The sequence below is a fragment of the Silurus meridionalis genome, chromosome 11, assembly GCF_014805685.1.
Source record: "Silurus meridionalis isolate SWU-2019-XX chromosome 11, ASM1480568v1, whole genome shotgun sequence".
Lineage (NCBI taxonomy): Eukaryota > Metazoa > Chordata > Actinopteri > Siluriformes > Siluridae > Silurus > Silurus meridionalis.
Genome location: NC_060894.1, coordinates 7,460,069 through 7,480,347, shown reverse-complemented (window position 1 = coordinate 7,480,347; position 20,279 = coordinate 7,460,069). Strand labels below are relative to the sequence as shown.

General features: G+C 39.0%; 1 protein-coding gene across 7 annotated transcripts in view; it reads right to left on the bottom strand.

Moving 5' to 3' along the window:
• The window catches only part of msi2a (musashi RNA-binding protein 2a), a 250,874-nt gene that overhangs the window by 226,282 nt on the left and 4,313 nt on the right, over positions 1-20,279 (bottom strand). For all 7 annotated transcript variants that reach the window (XM_046862014.1, XM_046862015.1, XM_046862020.1 and 4 more), the window contains one exon: positions 2,663-2,704. In XM_046862014.1, the coding sequence (XP_046717970.1) occupies positions 2,663-2,704 (42 nt within the window). The remainder of the gene's footprint in view (positions 1-2,662; positions 2,705-20,279) is intronic.

Genomic DNA, 20,279 nt, shown 5'->3' with positions numbered 1-20,279 from the left:
CATTTGAAGGCACCTGGAGGCTTTCTAGTTCATTTATGGTGCGTTCTGACTAGAGGTCGACCAATAGTGAATTTTACAGATACCGATAACTAGGTTGGATCACACTTTCCGATAAAGATTGATCAACAGATAGTTTTTTATATGGATACTGAATACTAAAAAAAATTATAATAATTAAATAAATAACATTCCATGTAAAATAGTACTGAACTTTATATATTTATAAATCATGATATGTGCTAAATACAATAAATATATTAATAATATAAATATCTAAATGATAAATTATAATTCCTAAACATAATATCGAACTCTCTCTGCGATCTCCGTGAACAAACAGCATGTGGTTTCAGTGATTCACCTTTAGAGGCCGCTCTCGTAATGACAGCCGCTCCAGCAACAGACGCTACCTGGAAAAACTATCGATATGTATTTTTGCAGATTACTGATAGTTCCAGCAATCAACAAAACCAAATTAATCGGTCGACCTTCAGTTCTGACATACTTTTTCAGCTCATCACGACTGTACAGGGTGGTTATTTAAGTTGCCATAGCTTTTGAAACTTGAACAAGTCTTGCCTCTCTTCTCTGATCTCGTCTTTCTCTGTCTTTGTGCGAGATCAGCAGTTTCTGAAATGCTCAAACCAGTCTGTCTGGCATCATCCAACATGCCACATTCGATATCGCAGTGCTGTTTTTTCCTATGAATAAGCAGATGGAAAGGCATCCCAGTACAGAGACAACGTATTTGTGATAATCATTAACCAGCGATATATACTGTTCAACATCCTTAAGCCCAGCTGCATTACCAGTAGAAGGTATGTGAAAACACATATGCAAAAACACACACAGACGCGGTGAGGTCGACCTATTCATCCTACAGCGCGGCCCTTTGAAACACCTGCCTGCTCGATGAAAGAGCTGAAACCGATACCTCAACCACAGGGAGGGCAAAGCGGAAGGACGGAGAGAACCGGAGAGAGATAGGGACAGAAAGAAAGAGAGAGACAGAAAAAAACTAAAATGATGACAAATGCAAAACAGAGAGACGCTTTAAACGAGCCAGACTGCTTACAGAGGCCTTAAATCAATTTGACATGGAGGAACAAAAAGGGCTGTGCAATGCTAATCTATCTGCCTTAATCCCATTGCTGCAAGATCCTTTTCAAATTCACATTGAGCGCCTAATACACACAAACAAATAAAACCTTCTTTCGTTCTTTCACTAATCAGCTTGCCCTTCACCGTGCCCTTTCTCAGTCAGTCAAAGGTGGATTTTTTTTTCCCAAATGTATTATCTCAATCCGTTGTTTTTGCTCTTAAACAGTGACACACTTTTAACACAACACACTTGCGCTTTTTGATGAGAAAGTCATTCTTGTCAATCCAGTTTCCAGATCCTGACCACACCACTCACATACTGAGATCATATTGCTTTGGAAGGTCTAAAAAAATAAATAAAATAAATAAATAAACAAATAAATAAATAAAAACACACTGCAGAGCCTGCAAGAACAAAACGCATTTTCATCTTTTCGACAGAAATCCGACAATCCGGGGGCAAACTGTCTTTTTTTTCTCCTCCATGTTTTTTTTTTTCAAGCTATGATTTAAAAAAGAAAAGGTTAAAGTAAGAAGCAGGCAAGTATTAGAAAAGGGGGGAGGTGGGGGGATCGCACAGAAACACTGTTTCTCAACCATATGCCGATACCCTTAAGACACCATGTGCTTTGGCTTTGAAAGCTTTCGCTGCCGATTCCCCATCTGAAACTCAAACCGCTCAGCAACAATACCTCTCGGAAAAACCACGAGGAAAATGAAGGGTGGAGAAATCCATTATCGATTTCAGCTTGTTTGGGGGATAAATAGGAAAGAAAACACAGTAAACATGCTGATAACATAACGATCTTTAGAGTCAGGAAGTGAATGCGAATAATAATTTAATGACCGCCTGTATAAAAATGGAAGCATAAAGGAAACCACGCATTATCGTTACAATAGCGACTGCTGTGTAAAGGTGCATAATGTGTATGTTACAGCAACGACAAACAGTTGTGGACTCATCTACCTCTGCTTTACTTCTGCCATGAATAAAATTGAAGAGAAATACAAGAAACTGTGATGCGCAAACCCTAAATAGCTACAGCTTTACCTTTTTCTCTTACTAGCACTGACACTGGAGACTAGAAATGTAATATAAACGTCTCCTCACAGACAACATACAAATCCCATATGTTTAATGAGACTGTGTTACTGTCAGATCTACACTTTTTTTGACAAATCGCAATTCAACAGCACAGTGGTGTAGGCCTAAAAATAAAAAAAAATCCAAAATAAAATTAAATATCAGAACAAGTAGACACAGAACCCAAGCAGATCAGGGTTAAGGGTCCAGCTGTGACTGTCTTGGAACTCACAACTTTCCTGTCATCTTACAGAAAGACTAAACCACATACCAAATACAACCAGAACAAGACAGAAACCCAAAGTTCATGCCATGAAAAAAATAGAAGAGACCGTTACTGGTGAAAAACATTACTGGTGAAAAACATGAAACAAGCTTTCAGAATTGAGCAGCAGTGGTAAACAGGTAGATGGATGGATGGATGGATGGATGGATGGATGGATGGATGGATGGATGGATAAAAGAACGGGGTCGTACCTTAGGCTGAGCGCGGCGAGGGAAGGCCACTTTAGGGTCAATCTGAGGAGAAAATATGAAATGTAGAATTAACAGAGGTTCAAAAAAGCAAAGAGCCTTTAAGACACTTAGCAGACAATCAAATTGAGCTAGATCAGCAAAAATTCACACAGTGGTGGAAAGCAGCATGGTGACATTCACTACAGTAAACAATGACATAATGCATGCAATAAGATTTTTTTTGCCTTATTCCTTTCAAGAGAGAGAAATATCTGTATGAACTTTCTTAAATCATATGTGTATATCTGCTATACTCTTTTTTTACACTCTATATCATTTAGCACAAAAGTACATAACCTTTTCATAAACACTGTATACAATATTTCCTTCATTGCACTATCCATGACCATTCTACACATTGTATGTAAATCGCCTTTCCGTGTATTGTTTATTTATATTCATATTGTTTATTTCATATTATCCATTCATCTGCCATCATTTGTTTATATCTATCATATATCATAGCCATACCAACCTGCATGTATGTAAACATTTTATATGCCAATATGAATATTACCATATATGCAATATGCTACCAATGCACTTCTAATTAGATGCTTACTGTATCTTGTTGCCTCGTGCGATGACGATAAAGTTAAATCTAATAACGTACATGCTTTTCTACGACTGGATTTGTAGCTACTATGTAAAGTCATCATAGTAAAATTTACAATTTTACATTTATGGCATTGAGCGACTTACAAGTGAGCACTTGGGGGTTAAGGGTTTTGCTCAAGGGCCCAGCAGTGGTAGCTTAGTGGTGCTGGGATTTGAACTTATGACTTTCTGATTCAAACTCCAATACTTTACCCACCCCCAAGTTAAAGCGAATAATAATTAAATAATCAGATTTTTGATGTATGGTGTTCCTTAATGATACCACATTAAATGATAGCACAATAAACTGCTGTAGTATGAGAAGAATACGAACGTCAGGGTACACCTCCCTATCACTGATTATTTTCTCACAAAAAAAAAGGCCTAACTCAAACCTATTGCATCTACAGATTTATAAGCTTTAAATAGCAATAATAAAAGACACAGCACATGAAGACAGACAACTATCACAATAATCTAAAGTGTTCATGCTTGATGATCGTGTCAAATCATGAAGCCCAAAAATTAAAGAGGACAACAGATTCTCTGGTTTTTTTTTTTTTTTTTTTTTCGAGTTCATCGTCTTGTTAATTTGGGTGTTTTTCTCCCCGTCAAGCGCTCACGCCGGGAGCTTTATCAATCTCGCATTTGGAACGAATGAGAAACTATTTCATGCACCAGTGTCACGCTCGACTTTAATACGCAGCTCTTTAAAACTTTCAGCCGATCTCATCCGAGCAGACAGTGAAGGAGAAATGGAGAGAAAAAGAAGAGAAGAAAAAAAAAAAAATGTAAACAGATCGAAATTGTTCTCTTGCAGAAAATTACTTGGCCGTGTTCAGCAAGGCAAACGCTTTACGTTGAGGTGCATCTCGCACTATAGAGCTGAACGCTCACCCAGAGGGAGGGATGGAGTGATATCAGATTGGAATCATTACCGAGGCGAAACGCCCGTCATGTGCGCTATATGAAAACACTGCAGCAATTTGGACGACGGTGTGTCCTTCACGGACGAGGTTTGCAACATAAACTCATTTAATGCATTAGAATAACGGTGTGAATTATACTAGAGATGCTACGACTACCGCCGCTCCTATCAGGTATCGATCTGATATCATCTTTAATTACTCTTACTTACAAAAACACTCTCATAACAGCAATTGGCATCAAGTGAGACTGTGTGATCGAGGATCTGGACGTAGATCGCAAGGCCAATCCGCTGCAATCCTATAACACGGACGCAGCTTGTGTATTCGAAACCCAGGAAACTCTACGGTCCTGACGTTTTTTATACTTTTATAATGTCTTTTATTCTATTATACTTCTTTATACTTTTATACCGTCTATATATTAAGACTATATGTCATATATATAAACAAATCAATAAATAGAGTTTCAAATATTGTATATTTAATAAATATCGATTACAGTTGAAAGACTTAAAGGCTTTAAAAAAACAGAGCTACAATCGTTCATCTGTCGTATGGTTCTGTCCATGTTTATAGAAAACAGTGTGTCACACATCATCATAAACCCACAGGAAGTCAGTAACCTCTAAGTGCTGCTAATGTTCAGCATTTATTTAAATTATTCCTTAATATCAAATCAAATGAATCAAATAATTATCGGAAAAAATACACAAGATTTAATCAATGGTTTGATGGTGTACATAAGAGATGCCCAAACGGTTTCCTGAGAAAGGCCAAAAATCCAAATGTTGTATTATACTCATATTATGTTTAAATTAAAGTTGCCCTGGATTCCCCCGTTATTTCATATATGTTTTAGAATTAAATTAAAAAAGTCAAACTTTACTCTATTCTGCTTTACTTGTGCAGTTTTAATTCTAAGGTTTTCTGGTTCATCAGCCATTTCGAACTAAAAGCAGGACATTTAATGAAAGACATTAAGCTGGTCCTTATTTTTCAACAGTTTTGTCTGACAAATTCAGGATATTAAGTATGTGAAAGTCAGTTAGTTTGCTTCTCAGTTTAGACTTGTTCATCAGTCTGAAAGTCTGCTTACAGGGGAGGTACTGCTAAAGTTTCTGCAACTTAAAAATAAAAAAAAAAATGGTATGTTCAATGTTGGAAAATATATTATGTATGTGTACGTGTGTGTGTATATCTTTGTGTATATGTGTGTACATACACACACATATATATATATATATATATAATGTGTGTGTGTGTGTGTGTGTGTGTGTGTGTGTGTGTGTGTGTAAATGTCTATAAATGTATGCTGAATATGTATGTAACCCCCCTTTTTTCCTGCTTATATTATTTACTTGTATTTTTATTTTTAATTATATTTGTTTTTTCTCAAAATAGAGACAGTGTAATAAGTGTTAAGAAAAAAAAAGGAAAGCCAACTTGATCCCATTAAGCCCTATTTCTAGTGAATAATTGACCATTAATTAAAGTGAATAATGATTTTTATATCGCAAAGAAATCGAATGAAATGGTCGAGCCATCATTCGCAATCAAAACGTGAGCATTTCATATCAATGCCCGTCTCCACGACGACACCGAGGCCTTTTTAACTCGAGTTTGTTTAGTGCATTAATCGTTACGTCGTGCACTTCCTAACAAGGTCCACATAAACATGGCATTAAAAGAAATTAAAACGGTGCCGGTGTGATGTGGAGCGCAGCCCAATTACCCTGCTGTCTACCAGAGCAGAAGAACGCCATAATACGCCATAATTCCATCTGACAGAGTTATGATTGTTATCTCTGTAAATCAGGTCAATTTAAGAGATGAATTCCATAACACCTGGATATAGGAACCTTCCTCATAATGAATTCCGTGTAATGATTCGTTTTAGCGATTGGCCCCAGGCGCAAGCGATTCAACCTCAATTACTGCGAGAGAGCGGCTCAATCCGAGCTCACGCACACCATCACGTGTGCTTTGAATTGCAAAGCTGGTTGACTCTTTTCACCAGGAAGCGATGTTAAATCTTCCTCCTCACACACAATCCATGTTCCTGTTCAAACTTTTTTCGCTTTTACAAATATACTGAAGAACAACCAGGATCCAGATTTCTTCTCAACATCCGTCGTAATATTACAGTAATGAGAGCACAGAGGGGAAAAAAAACTCGCACTGAGTCACTGATGACTATGCTGTATGAGATTACCATGGTAATCAGCATTGCCAATTTAAATACACATAACTAAAGAGAAATAACACACACGCGCACGCACTGACACACACCATCTGTCCAAGTCCTGACTCCATTCATCAGTAGTACTACAGGCACACGATGCCTTTAAAAAGATTTGCGCTGCACAAGCCAATCAGAGCGCGCTTCCTATTTCGGGTCGTGGCCTTTTGGAGTGAATGGCTCCTCTGTACACCTCAGCGAGGAGGAAAATGCCAACAATCTGTGTCCTTTCAGTGGAGGTATTTATGTAAATGCGAGGCTGATGAGAGAATTAGCTCGCATTCATATCGAACGGCGTGACCGGGAACTCCCCGCTCAGTCACTTCAGCGGCAAGAAAAATTGGGCCGAGATCAAAAAATATGCGCAACGCAGCGGCCGACTAATTCGCGCGACTAATGTATGATAATGACGCGAAATGAGTTGTGATCGTGAAATTTCTTTCATTTAGGCTTTGATTAGGTGGGGTTGAAGGATATCGATGTTTGAGCACTGGACTTTTCATTTTGGATCACAGTATCTTTAGATTTTCTGGGGATCTGAAATAATATATGAAAACTCCAGATTTCTGAATGTGCACAACTCAAAACAGACTACGGTTGTTATAGAATTGTAAGGAAATCTTTATCACTATGGCACAACCCACTGAAGTTCCCACTGAAGCTGTGAAGCAAAGTGCAGCTACAATGTCATTTCGATCAAATTGAGAATTTTCTCAAATCAATTAACCATCGAATCTGAGGAAAATGTTGACCGTCTGTAAAACAATGCGCTAGTTTACCGTCTGTGTCAAACGTATGCCGGTTGTTTAGCAGCATTCGATTTGAGTGCAAAATCAATCTTAAAATGCTTTTTTTTTTTCAAAAATGGTTTCTTTTTTTCTCCCAGGTTATGAGAATATGATTTGCTTAAAAAAGTGTATCTTCTAACACCGCTGTGCTTCTTTTACTTCTCTAACACTGCCAAAAGTTTTTTCTTATATAAGCTTCAATTCTTCTCCCTCTTACTGTTAAACAATTTGCCCTTGTAGATATTATATGATTGAATCCATACATGTTTTTAAAGCTTTGAACAGCTTCGCTGGCGATTTCTTGGCAAACCTAAACATTACGAAGCGTTACGATGGGTATTGTGGGGAAAAATAAATGGCCTCTCCTGTTGTAAAAGGAGATCATAATATTTTGGCCACATCACCCTGCACTGGATTAACTTCTCTGCTCAGATAAACGAGCCGGTTAATGCACCCTCTGTGCAGCACAAATCAATAACCATCTCATCTTAATCAGACACAAGCCGAAATATTACCAGACTTCTGTTACTATATAACGTCATTGTTTTGAGTAAAACCAACACCAGACCACCAGTCATGTGTCATACAATATCACAACATACAATAAAGTTACTATAATTACTGTACCTAATATAGTTCTATTGAATGCTTTGACATTGTCTGCTTTGCATTCATGAAACTCTTCAAGGCCACAGAATTATTATTCTACTGTAATTACAAACAATAATTTAATGAGTTTGGCTGACAAAAATATTCAGTAACAAACAATGAAAGTAAACGGAATTTTCATCGTTTGTAAGTAATACTAGCCATGATGATCGTTATTTATGTTTAAAGTTAACGTAGTTAATATTCAAAGTAACTCTGGTTGCCTATCATGTCTTTTTAGGGTTAGCTTGATCTTTATAAGCATACTGAACTTACAGTGCAGATTACTGGGCAATAGTGTAGAAAAATGTGATACTACTCTGTAATATTTTAATAGATATACAATGCATGGATAAAATATTGGGACACCTGACCTTTCCAGCCATATGTGGTTCTTCGCCAAAATGTTACCACAAGTTGAAAGCAAACAATTATGCAGGATGTCTTAGGAAGAGGAAGCACTGAACTTCAACTTTCCCCTAATTTGAACTAGAAGACCCAAACCTGACAGTGTCCCTGTGCATAAAACCAGTTCCACCTATAGGTTATGGGTTGGAAGCTTTTGAGTGGCCTGCTATAGTTCTGACCTCAACCCTTTTGAACACCTTTGAGATGAATTGGAAACTTGGTAGCACCCCAGGCCTCCTCATCCTTCGCCAGTACCTGATTTTAACGTCCTTGTAGCTGAATGAGCACAAATCTCTACGAACACAGTCCAAATTCGAGTGGAACATCTACTCAGAAGAGTGGAACGGGATGGTCAAAATGCGCATACAAACCTCATAGTCGGGTATCGACAAACTTTTGTCCAAATAGTGTAGACAGATAAATATAAAACAGTAGATGGATGGTGTAGAACCACATTTCAAGCTTCAGCAACTATTGTGACATACAAAGTTCTATCCATGATTACATTTTGCTCATTAAGGCTCATTATTCACATGGTGGGGATTTTTTTCTGCTTGTTCTCAGCCTGTTTGTTTGGTGAGAGATGAACGACGTTGGGAGAGAAATGAAACACTTTACATGCGTACAGCAAATTCCTCCCTGTGGATTCCATTAGAGCTGCTCAATATGGACAAAACATTATATTGATGTTACGTGGCTGCTTATTATGACTACTTTATGCCTAGAAGTCTATTAAAAAGCAATCAATGAACAAATCATGCTCATGATTAATCACTGACCTGCAGCATTTGGCAGCAAAAATGCTGTGTGATATGAATTCGGAGGTTCTTATAAACAGCAATTGAACCTCAAAATGCTTTTTGGTTCTCTATATAGTCATCGGATGCAAAAACTCATCCGGAGCAATACGTAGGAATTAACCACTTGTGATATTATAGTTAGCACCCTAAAGTTTCAAATATTCCCCTGAACTCTACTGATACTGCAGCAATTTGTCAATGCAAACACCCTTTTGAAAAAGTTTCATGTTGTACAATGATGGAAAAACAATTTCCTGTTATCTCATACTTTACGCGTCCTGAACCTTTGGCCTAAAAGTTTTTCTGTAGCGTAAATTACATTAGAAAAACACCGACACTTAAGACTTCCGGCATTAAATGTTCAAACAGAAAACATCTCGCTGTTCCAACCGACATGTACGTCGGAATCGGAACCTGCGATCGCGGTGGCTTTTTCATATATAACCTGACAATGAAGGAGAGTAAAAGGGTACTTGGATTAAGACTGGTGTCAGTTAGTCTGCAACAATTATCCATAATGCCTCATCTAAGTATTAAAACACATGATTGGTTTGGCTGATCAGGAAACACATTACATACATTTATTACATTTGTCATTCGTATGGAGCAAAAACATCTTCTGCACTGTAACACTGCATTCTGTATTGCAAAAATCCACTAATATCACAATAACGATTCATAAACGATATATTGCGCCGCACTGAATTCCAATTAGTATTATTATTTCCGCTCCTGAGGAGTGATGAAACCGGCTGCAACAGGAATTTAGCACAAGGTCAAATTACCCGAATTCAGCAGATATCACTGGTGCGCATCATCACCTGCTTCGGATTCAGACGATTAGCTTTTGGAGGGCATTTTTTTTTTATATTCGGAGAGGAAGCTTTTTTTTTTTTAAAAGACCCAGTGCAGGACAGTAAACAGTTCAAATCCCGTTCAAAACTATTTAAAACACAGCCGTGTTCAGGTGACTGCAGCAAACCGCTAAAAGTAAGTCATCATTTTTCTGGCACTCATATTTTCTGAAACTGTACAGCGAGTGTGTCTGGTCTAGTGCAGACCGGCAGAGAGGAAACGGAGCAAGAGTGTGTGCAGGTGTGACGAGGCCTTATGTAACCCTGCTGCTCTTCTAGTTTCACTGCAGAGAGCAAAGGAACCTCAGTGGGAAGGTACATACCCTGTCAATTTTCAACGTCGGACCTTCTCTATGTTACACAGCACAGATTTAGGATCTGTTTCGATCGCTGGATTTTATTAAAAAGAATCCAGGCAGTTAAAGGAAAGAGGAATCAGATTTGAACTTACAACCTCCTGGATACTGATGCAGAACTATAAAAACATGTTCTGTCTTTTCTGCAATGCAATACTCCTCTGATATTCTGTCTGTAATTCAGACCCACTATCCAGCACGTCCCTATTATTTGGCAACAAACGACTGGGAAGACTGAAGGCCATCACATGCATCCACTGAGCGACATGAGCTCCCAGTAGCATCTTTTGACTTGCTGCTCATGCTAAATCACAAGCACGAATCAATCAACATTCTGAGGAGGACAACCCTATCTGCTCTCTTCTACATGCAGGAATGACAAAGTAACCTATAAGGGGGGAAAAAAAGGTCAAAACTGACCTTTTTGCCTTGGCAGTGTGTGATACTGGTCATAATATCTAAGAAATGACTTTAGAAATGAGCTCTATTAGGATGAGAGTAGTTTCAGTGAGTGATGTCTATAATAACATTTGCTGCAGGCTGTTTTGTCTACGAACCTGCTTGATTGCGTCACACAGTGTGTATGCAGTACTGAGACGGAGTACAGAAACTAAGTTGTTAAGTGGCTCTTCAGAAGAATTTGTCTCTTTGCAATTCAGGAAGAGAATACGTGCACCAGGTAACTAAATATGTCAAGGAGCAGCACGCAAAAAACTTCCCCCCCCCGGTGCAAGAAATGGCAACAGCCTGCAAAATCATTGATAGGATTAGTCTTGTCTGGACTGACATATCAGACAACTGCAGAGTCGGTCAGCAGGCGTTTTTATTTTTTAAATTTTCCTCAGAGAAGAAGAGAGAAATACATCGGTGCGGATAATACCAACAGGAACAAAATCTCAAAAGGAGTGCCTGCAAATGATGCGAATGCAAACGACTCCAGATCTGTATGCAAATTTGACCCTATGCGAATAGGGCTGTGGTTGTGTTTCTATAATCTCGCATCGAAAGGCAATGATTTTGCACACACCTGCTGTGATTTTTTAAAAATCCAAGATGGCTGCCTCAGTGCCTTTTGTTATGTTTGCCATTCCTACGCTCCAACTTTTCCGACTAGATTCACCAGAGAGGAACTGTTGAACGTTAGGCAGAGCATAGCTGACCATTTTCTTTATCGATTTTTACAAATTCTGACGTTCGACTGTACTATGCAGAAGGAGATGCAGAGTCACCCTACAAACTAGCAAAACTGACCGACTTTTTCCTCACACACGCACAAATAAAGACCTTTCTGCGGAGTTTCCCTCTTTCATTCTGGTGAGTGTTTGCATCCCGCCACAAGCATGCATGAACTTATCTGGCTGATCAGATCGCAGACACAGAACAACAATAAATAGACTATTTTTATTGTCGTTATGGGAGACTTTAACTAAGCTGTGTGTGAACTGCCAAATACATACGGCACATCTTATACACCACCAGAAAAACAAACCCACTGGATCGCTGCTATACCACTGAACAACCTACAGCAAAACACACTCAAAACCGTGGAGATGATAGTGGACTTTAGGAAACACCCCTCAACGCTACTCTCCTTCCTAATATCCAACAGCCCTGTGTCATCTGTGAAGAACTTCAAGTTTCTGGGCACTACCAGTTCCCAAGACTTGAAATGGGAGTCCAAAATAAACTCCATTCTTAAAAAGGCCCAGCAAAGGATGTACTTTCTACGCTAATTAAGGAAGTATAATCTGCCACAGGAGGTGTTGATGCAGTTCTACACTGCAGTCATTGAATCGGTCCTGTGCACATCAATCACCATCTGGTTTGGAGCAGCAACAAAACAGGACAGGAACAGACTGCAGAAAACAGTTCAAACAGCAGAAAAAATCATTGGCGCTCCCCTGCCCACTCTCCAGGATCTGTACCATACAAGAACCAGAAACCGGGCAGGAAAAATCACTACTGACCCTTCGCACCCTGGACACAGCATCTTTCATCTCCTCCCTTCTGGCAGGCGCTACAGAACTTTGTTCACCAAAACTGCCACACGCAGGAACAGTTTCATCCCCCAGGCAATAAGCCTCATTAACAATTCACCATAAATATATTCCATGCTTCATATCATATCTATCATATCTAAGTACTGTCAGAACTGTCAGTCATCACATTATCCATATATGTTATACACTATGGCTGCTGTATATTATATAAAGTCGTAAATATTGTAATTTGCACTATCATGCATTGTGTATTCCTACAAGGACATTTTTAACATTTAACAATGACAAACTACTGTTTACAGGAAAACTCAGACAGCTTGGTCAAGCCAAAGTGGATGCTTACAAAAGATAGAATCTTGTATTCTCATGCCAGGAACCCACTGACAAAGGAGATCAAAGTGGCTAAAAGTAGGTTCTCTTTCAATCAAAGATCCAGTATGGAGAGGACTGAAACACATCACCGCCTCACTCAGTTGAGAATCATCCACTGGCGGATGACCTGAATGTGTTTTGCCGGAGGTTTGAAAAAACCCAGTCTCGAACCCATCCCATTTCTTTGCTTCAACTAACGTTTTGGGCTATCTGAAAGTGCTGACCAGCTGGCCACAATCTTCACGCAGATCTTCAGCAGTTTACGAGAGCAGTGTGAAGTACCATCAGCTTTAAACACTCCCCAATCATCCCAATCTCCAAAAAAAAAAATCACAGAACCATTACAGGCCTGTTACATCTGTCGTCATGAAGTTGTTTGAAAGACCCACCTAAAGGACATCATTGGACCTCTGCTGTACTCTCCACCATTTGCTTACAGAGTAAACAGATCTGACTGCATTACATTCCTGCAACACCTCAATAGACCAGAGACTCATGACAGGATCCTGTTTGTTGTCTTCAGCTCGACCTTCAACACCATTATCCCTGAACACCTTAAAAACAATGCAACTGAGCTCATTCCAACCCCTATTTGTCACTGGATTACTTACTTCCTGAAAGCTAGTGAAATTGGAAAAAGTCACATTTAAGTCTCTCTTGATAAACATTCGTGTTCCTCAGGGATGTTCTGCTTCACTGCTCATCTCCCTGCACACCAAACACTGCATAACCAATGACCCCTCTGTCAAACTCCTGAAGTTACAGATGACACCACAGTCATTGGCGTTTTCCGGAATGGTGATGAATCTCCGTACGAGCAGGAGGTTAAACAGCTGAATGTCTGGTGCAGTCAAAGCCGCCTGAAACTGAACATGCTCAAAACACTGGCGATGATAGTGGACTTTAGGAGAAATCGCCCTGCACTTCCACCCTTCACCACAGTGGCTCAATCACGAGGACGGCCCAGCAGTCTGTCCTGTTTACATCGATTACTGTCTGGGTTGGGTTCAACCACCATATCAGACATTAGAAGACTACAAAGGGGAGTCGGGAATGCTGAGATTACTGGTACTCCTCTGCCCGCTCTTAATGAAACGTACACTGCCAGAGTGAGGAGATGAGCATCCAGAATCCAAGACACAAGAACAACTCTCCCCATATCAATTCATCTCAACTCACACCATTCACCAACTCATGTGCAATATATGTAAACACATTTAAGTACAATATGTAAGTATGTGCACTATACAGTATGCACACACTGCCACAATATCTATGCACTTCTTCCCATTTGCACATATCTGCATATAAGATCTGCACATTCTGCCTACGTCATTCTGACTGCACATTGTGTACACGTCTTTCTTATTAATTTATAGTTAAATACTGTTGTTCCTAGAAGCTTCTGTCACCAAAACAAATGATGTGTGTGAGAGCGCACATTTGGCAATAAAACCCTGTCTGATTCTAATTTATGAATGGGGGGTTGTTAACATAAAACCATACATAGTCATGTTGTAATCTATGCAACTCTTCACCATTATGGTAGCATTACAAATATAATGTCAACCAGTTAAAGATAAGAGCAAAGAGTTCAGTTTTAACTCGCAGTCTGACCACAATCTGGTACAAAAATGACAGTTCCCTGCAGTGGTGGTACGCATTGTGTAGCACAAGAGTGTGAAAATCTAAATACTAAATAAAAGACAACGCGGCATGAATGAGGAAATAAACGTATAAAGACGAAGCACTGTTGCACTGCCAAATCTTTGGGTCAATCAAAAGATGGTTTTGCATAAACAGCTTTGAAATATATTAGAAGTAAAGTAGGCTGTAGTTTTAGAATTTTGCAAACTCCCATAGAAAAAGGAAAAGAAAGTACTGGACCAACGGTAAAAGTAAAAAAAAAAACAAAAACAAGAAGAGCCTTCACATAAAATGATTTGTGGATTAATATGCTGCAATACAAACTTAAATTCAATCACAACATTAAATGCTAAGATTGACTGCTTTGACTGTTCTAAAACTTGTCCCTACAAGAATAAGGCAACTAAACAACCAAATCCAGAAACTGTGTGTGCAAACGAGATATCCGGGCCACTCAGAGCCAAATCCACGGCCATTTAGTGTCAACAGAGCATCTGAAGAAGTTCACTGCATTTATTTTCTCTTCAGTTCCGGCTATTCAGCTCCACAGCTCGAGGGAAAACCACATCACACAAAACCTACAGCAGGAAATCAGTGCGCTCCCCTTCCCATGGGCGGATCAGGCCAGCCCTAAGCTGCTGCTCTCTTTCCGGAGATGATCTCGTGCTCGCTCGGGTTCTAGCATACAGTTTTGAGTGCTCGAGCTAATTGGGCCGAGCTGTCGACTCAAGGGTTACTTAAAACCTACTCCTGAATCATGCGGTTTGAAAGAAACGTCAAAAAGTGCTAAATGTTTTGTCCTTCACTTCCGGTCATATTGTAAACCTCTTCATGTGTGTCCAGCAAAAAATCGTGCTAATTGCTACTCGCAGTGAAGTGATGTGTTTCTGCTGTGAGACCATCAGCAGTTGTTTCAGCAAATGTGGAGGTTTATAACCCTAATACTATCACTACTTTTAAAGGAACTCCTAAAGCAATATACTGTAGACAGACTTTAAAATCTGTCTGTAATCACTGATATGCTGAAGATTTCCGTGAGGAGACATTTACTTAACGTCCATGGAGGGAGTGTTGCTTTGTAAACACACAAAGCTAAAACTTTTTGGCAATAGTTTCTGGCACAAGGCCGTGTTTTTGCCTTCTGCTTTCTGAGAATCTTGACAAGCTACAGTTTTTTGATGATTAACTTTAAGAGAAAGAAAAACCCCAGAGGCTGGTGAAGGAACTACTGTTGTTATAACCTGCTGCTATAACATAAGTAAAAACAGGAACGAACAGAATTTGTGGGCGTTCCATGACATGAAATGCATTTATGAATGGATAGAAAAGTATTGAAAAAATATATATGTATTGCAAATTGCTGAGATATATATATATATATATATATATATATATATATATATATATATATATATATATACACACAAACAAACACAGACATGAGTTCACAGGCCATTACATTACAAATGCTGGTATCATAGTGGTTATCTATGTGTGGGTATCATCCCGACTATTGGATCCCAAGGTCATGAGTTAAAATGTCAGCCACACCACGCAGCTACTCCTGGACCCCTGAGCGAGAGCCCTCAACCCCATAGTTGCTCAGTTATATGAATGAGATCAAATGTTAGTCACTCTGGATAAGCACGTCTGCCAAATGCTGTAAATGTTCGATAATTCAACATTGCAGCTCATCCATTTATCTCAAATACCATGTAATTAACTTTGCCTTTTTTTAAAATTATGCACATAATGTAGAGACACTGCACACATTTTTAAATGGTTACTATAAAATTGAGGGAATTAAATCAGACAGGGTGAATACGCTGTGATTTGTTAGCCATATTCTCACTCACAAGTTGGAAGGAATCTGAGTAGAAGCGACAACATCGCGATCACTGAGATGTAGAAAAGCTTACAAAGAATAAGTAACAGCAGTCTTGTCTTGATTCTTCTTCTTTCGGCTGCTCCCATTAGGGGTCGCCACAGCAGACCATCGGTCTCCATACTACTCTGTCCTCTACATCCGCATGTCTTCCCTCAACACATCCATAAACCTCCTCCTTCATCTTCCTCTTTTCCTCCTTCCTGGTGGCTTCATCCTAAGCATTCTTCTACCCACATACCCCATGTCCCTCCTCTGCACATGTCCAAACCATCTCAATCTCGCCTCCCTCACCTTGTCCCCAAAACATCCTACATGTGCTGTCCCTCTAATAAACTCATTTCTAATCCTGTCCATCCTCATCACTCCCAACGAAAACCTCAACATCTTCAGCTTTGCTACCTCCAGCTCCACCTCCTGTCTTTTACTCAAAGCCACTGTCTCTAATCCATACAACATCGCAGGTCTCACCACAGTCCTATAAACTTTCCCTTTCACCTCTGCAGATACTCTTCTATCACAAATCACTCCTTCCACTCTTCTCCACCCACTCCACCCTGCCTGCACTCTTTTCTTCACTTCTCTTGTCTTGATAATGTAGCCAAATCCTGGCAGATATCTAACCAAACCTCCTCTGCTGTGTTTGCATGTGCGTGCGTGCGTGTGTGTGTGTAAGAGAGACTTTGCTTCCTGTTAGCCTTGGAGACAAAATGAAATGCGAACCCCACATCTTCATAGCAATTTCCCCTTCATTTTCTTTTCTGCGATACAGAAAGCAGAAAGAGCACTTCTAACCAAACACACCTGACACTCGAGATGGACACGGCATTCTAAAGTGGGAGAAAACGAAACGCAGGTTCGAGGAGTCACGTGATTTCCATACAGAGCTGAGGTTGAAACTTTGGTGAGCTTACGCAGTGTGTATAGGTAAATACAAGCCGAGAGGTGTGTTTGCTGACGAAGCTTTATACGATGCTCAGTTTGCACTCGAAGGTAAAGAAAAATATTACAATACCGACAGTATCACAAAACAGCTCGTTCTAAATAAGAGTAAACAGTGTGTTGTTTCTAGAAACAGTGAGCTTATAACTGTCAGGTTTTTTTCCACAACCAAAAAAAATCGAATGTAAAAAAAATGTAGTTGAATGCTTGCTATTTTTTTTGTTGTTGCATAAAATTTTTTTATAACAAAGTGCTTAATTCAATGCAGTAACATGCACAGAGATAAAAATCTAGTTCATTTAATTATAAAATTAAAAGAGAAATAAAGACGTTTCTGATTATAAGTTTATGTCTTTGTGAAATTAACAAAAACCTCAGGGTTGGATTTATTTTCATATCTTGATAATGATTTATTTCTAATATAAGCCATGAAAATGAAAAGAAAAAAAAAATTTCAAGAAATTTATACATAACTAATTCTAATAGTAATTAATGGTTAACTAATGCATAATACATGCATTAATTCGTTTGTTTAAATGAAAACAAGTGAGGCTCATAGGAGAGTCCAACATGACAATAAGATATCGATATATGCACTGTGTGTATTGTGAGATTATCACAATATATTATATGGAAGAAAGTACAGGGACACATGATATTTCCAAACATGTGGTTCTTCACCAAAATGTTACCACATGCAGTTTTATAGGATGTCTTTAGATGCACTAGCGTTTCATTTTCCATTCATGACTACGCTCCTGTGTGCAAAGTCGGCTTCATGAAGATATGCTTTACATGGTATGTAGTGGAAGACCTTGAGTGGCCTGCTATAGAGTTCTGACCTCAACCCTACTGAACACCTTTGGGAGGGAATTGGAACATCAATAGCACCCCAGGCCTCCTCTTCCTACCTCAGTACCTGACTTTACAAACACTCTAGAGGCTGAAAATGAGCACAAATCGGCACAATCACACTCCAAAATCCAGTGGAACATCTTCCCAAAAATTGGAGCTTATTATAGCAGCAAACGTGAAATGAGATGTTCAGAGAATGCATATGAATCTTACAGTCAGGTGTCCAAAACCTCTGTATATATAATTTACAATTACAAAGTAAACTGTTTTTTTTTTTTCTCCAGTAGTTTTTCCTGGTCAACAAACCAAGATACATAGTGATACACATCTTGCATCATACAATTCGCTCTTCAAGAATCTTTTTTTTTTTTTTTTTAAATGTCACCCAAAATATTTGTCTTTTTTTGGTCCCAATCTTAGATTTGAATCAGAAAGAGTCTGCGTACCTAAACTTCATCAAATTCGTATAAAAAAAATTCATCACAAAAATCCTCTTCATCCTCTCATCAACCAGCCAAACTCTGAACTATACAGACGTTAAACTTTCAGCAATTGGTGTTATAGGAATACACACAGTGTGTTTGTGTGTGTGTGTGGATATGTTGGGCTCAGGATCACACTCGACACTCCGTCTATTTATTGCTGTGCAAACATTTTATTTTTAGTACAGCTGTTACTTAATCATCTCCGGCTGAAATTCTGCAGAGATTTGCACGTTTGTTAGACTTTTCTGTCTCTGTATATTTTGTGTCATTCTTAATCCAACTCACACGTGTGTGTGTGTGTGTGTGTGTGTGTGTGTGTGTGTGTGTGTGTGTGTGTGTTAGAAATTGGTTAAAACCCACCCGACTCTTATGCTTGCTTGGAAAACTGCCACAAACTTTCAGTGCTATTTATTCGAACCTTTCTGAGAGGATGCTGGCAAGAAAATCTATTTTGATTCCTCCTCTTTTAAGGAAAATAAATAGGTGACCTGATCTCAAAACAGAAAGTCAGATTTCATGTGTCGAATTGCATTTGTTTACAAAGTCAAACACATATGGGGCGTGCCATCATATTCAAAACGGTCAGCAAAAGTGCTGGAGTGTTTGATTCCTCTTTTTCTACAGTAATTTACTTTTTATCCGCTTATAGCTACAGTTTTTTTGTTTGTTTGGGGTTTTTTTTTTTTTTGTGAAACATCCATGAAACAAGTTATAACCACAGCTCCTCTATCAGTCTCCATTTTTCTCTGTCTTGATGTTAATAAAAAAAAAAAAAAACACACAGCTTATTTTGGTGGCAATAAAAAAAATTCTCGCCATTTTCCGATTTTTTGTTAGTCGTAAATTATACACGCCATTCTACTGCACAAGCTCCTGTACATTTTAGAATGAGCCGTCACTATAGATTTGTTTTTCCAAACATTCACAGCAGAAAATTGTTCACCCTGTGGTCTGAAAATCACAGATTTCTTTGCCCCAGCATGAGTGTGGCTTTCTGGGAGGGACGGATATCCTATGGCACAAGCCAATCATGTTTGTCTGCGAGTATGTGGAAGAGGGCAAATAGCTTTTTTGTCCTCATGATGCCACACGTGCACCATGTATGTAAATAATGCAGTTGTTTTGCTTCATGTATGTCAGAGGATGTGTGCTTTGGGAGGTAAAAAAAAATAAAAAATTTGACAGGCAGTGTATTAGATAAGTCTGAATTCTTGCAAAAGAAATGTTCAAAAGGAAAAGAATTTAAACAACCAATTGTTGTTTTTTTAAATTAAAACCTTTTTTAGTCCGATTGTGTTACAGGAATTTGTTTTCTGACAAAATGAATAATAACTAATAATATATATATTTTTTTTATTGTTTTCGCCCGGGCCCCACGTTCGGTGCTACACACAATGCGACAGCAGGAGTTGACATTATCAAATAATTCTCTCCAGAACTATAGATTCAACCACTCAACACGTTCTTATCTCCTTATCCTCACACGGCTGTACGTATTGTTACCCTTCATAAATCAGCGCCGCCGTTATTCATCCTCCGTTAACCGCCCCGGAGGTCCTCCAGCGCTTCGCCACATCTGGCATTTCAGAGCTTTTAAACCGGCATGGATAACGCAGCGTGCAGAAAGCATGGAGCTCAGGCACCCTAACGCCCGGGTTTTTTTTTTTCATCTCCGATTTTTTCGACTTCAAAAGAATTGGCGCCCTCACCGTGAAACACGCTGGACGCTCTTATTATGTGTATGTCAGCTGTTAAGAGTGTTAAAAATCCAAG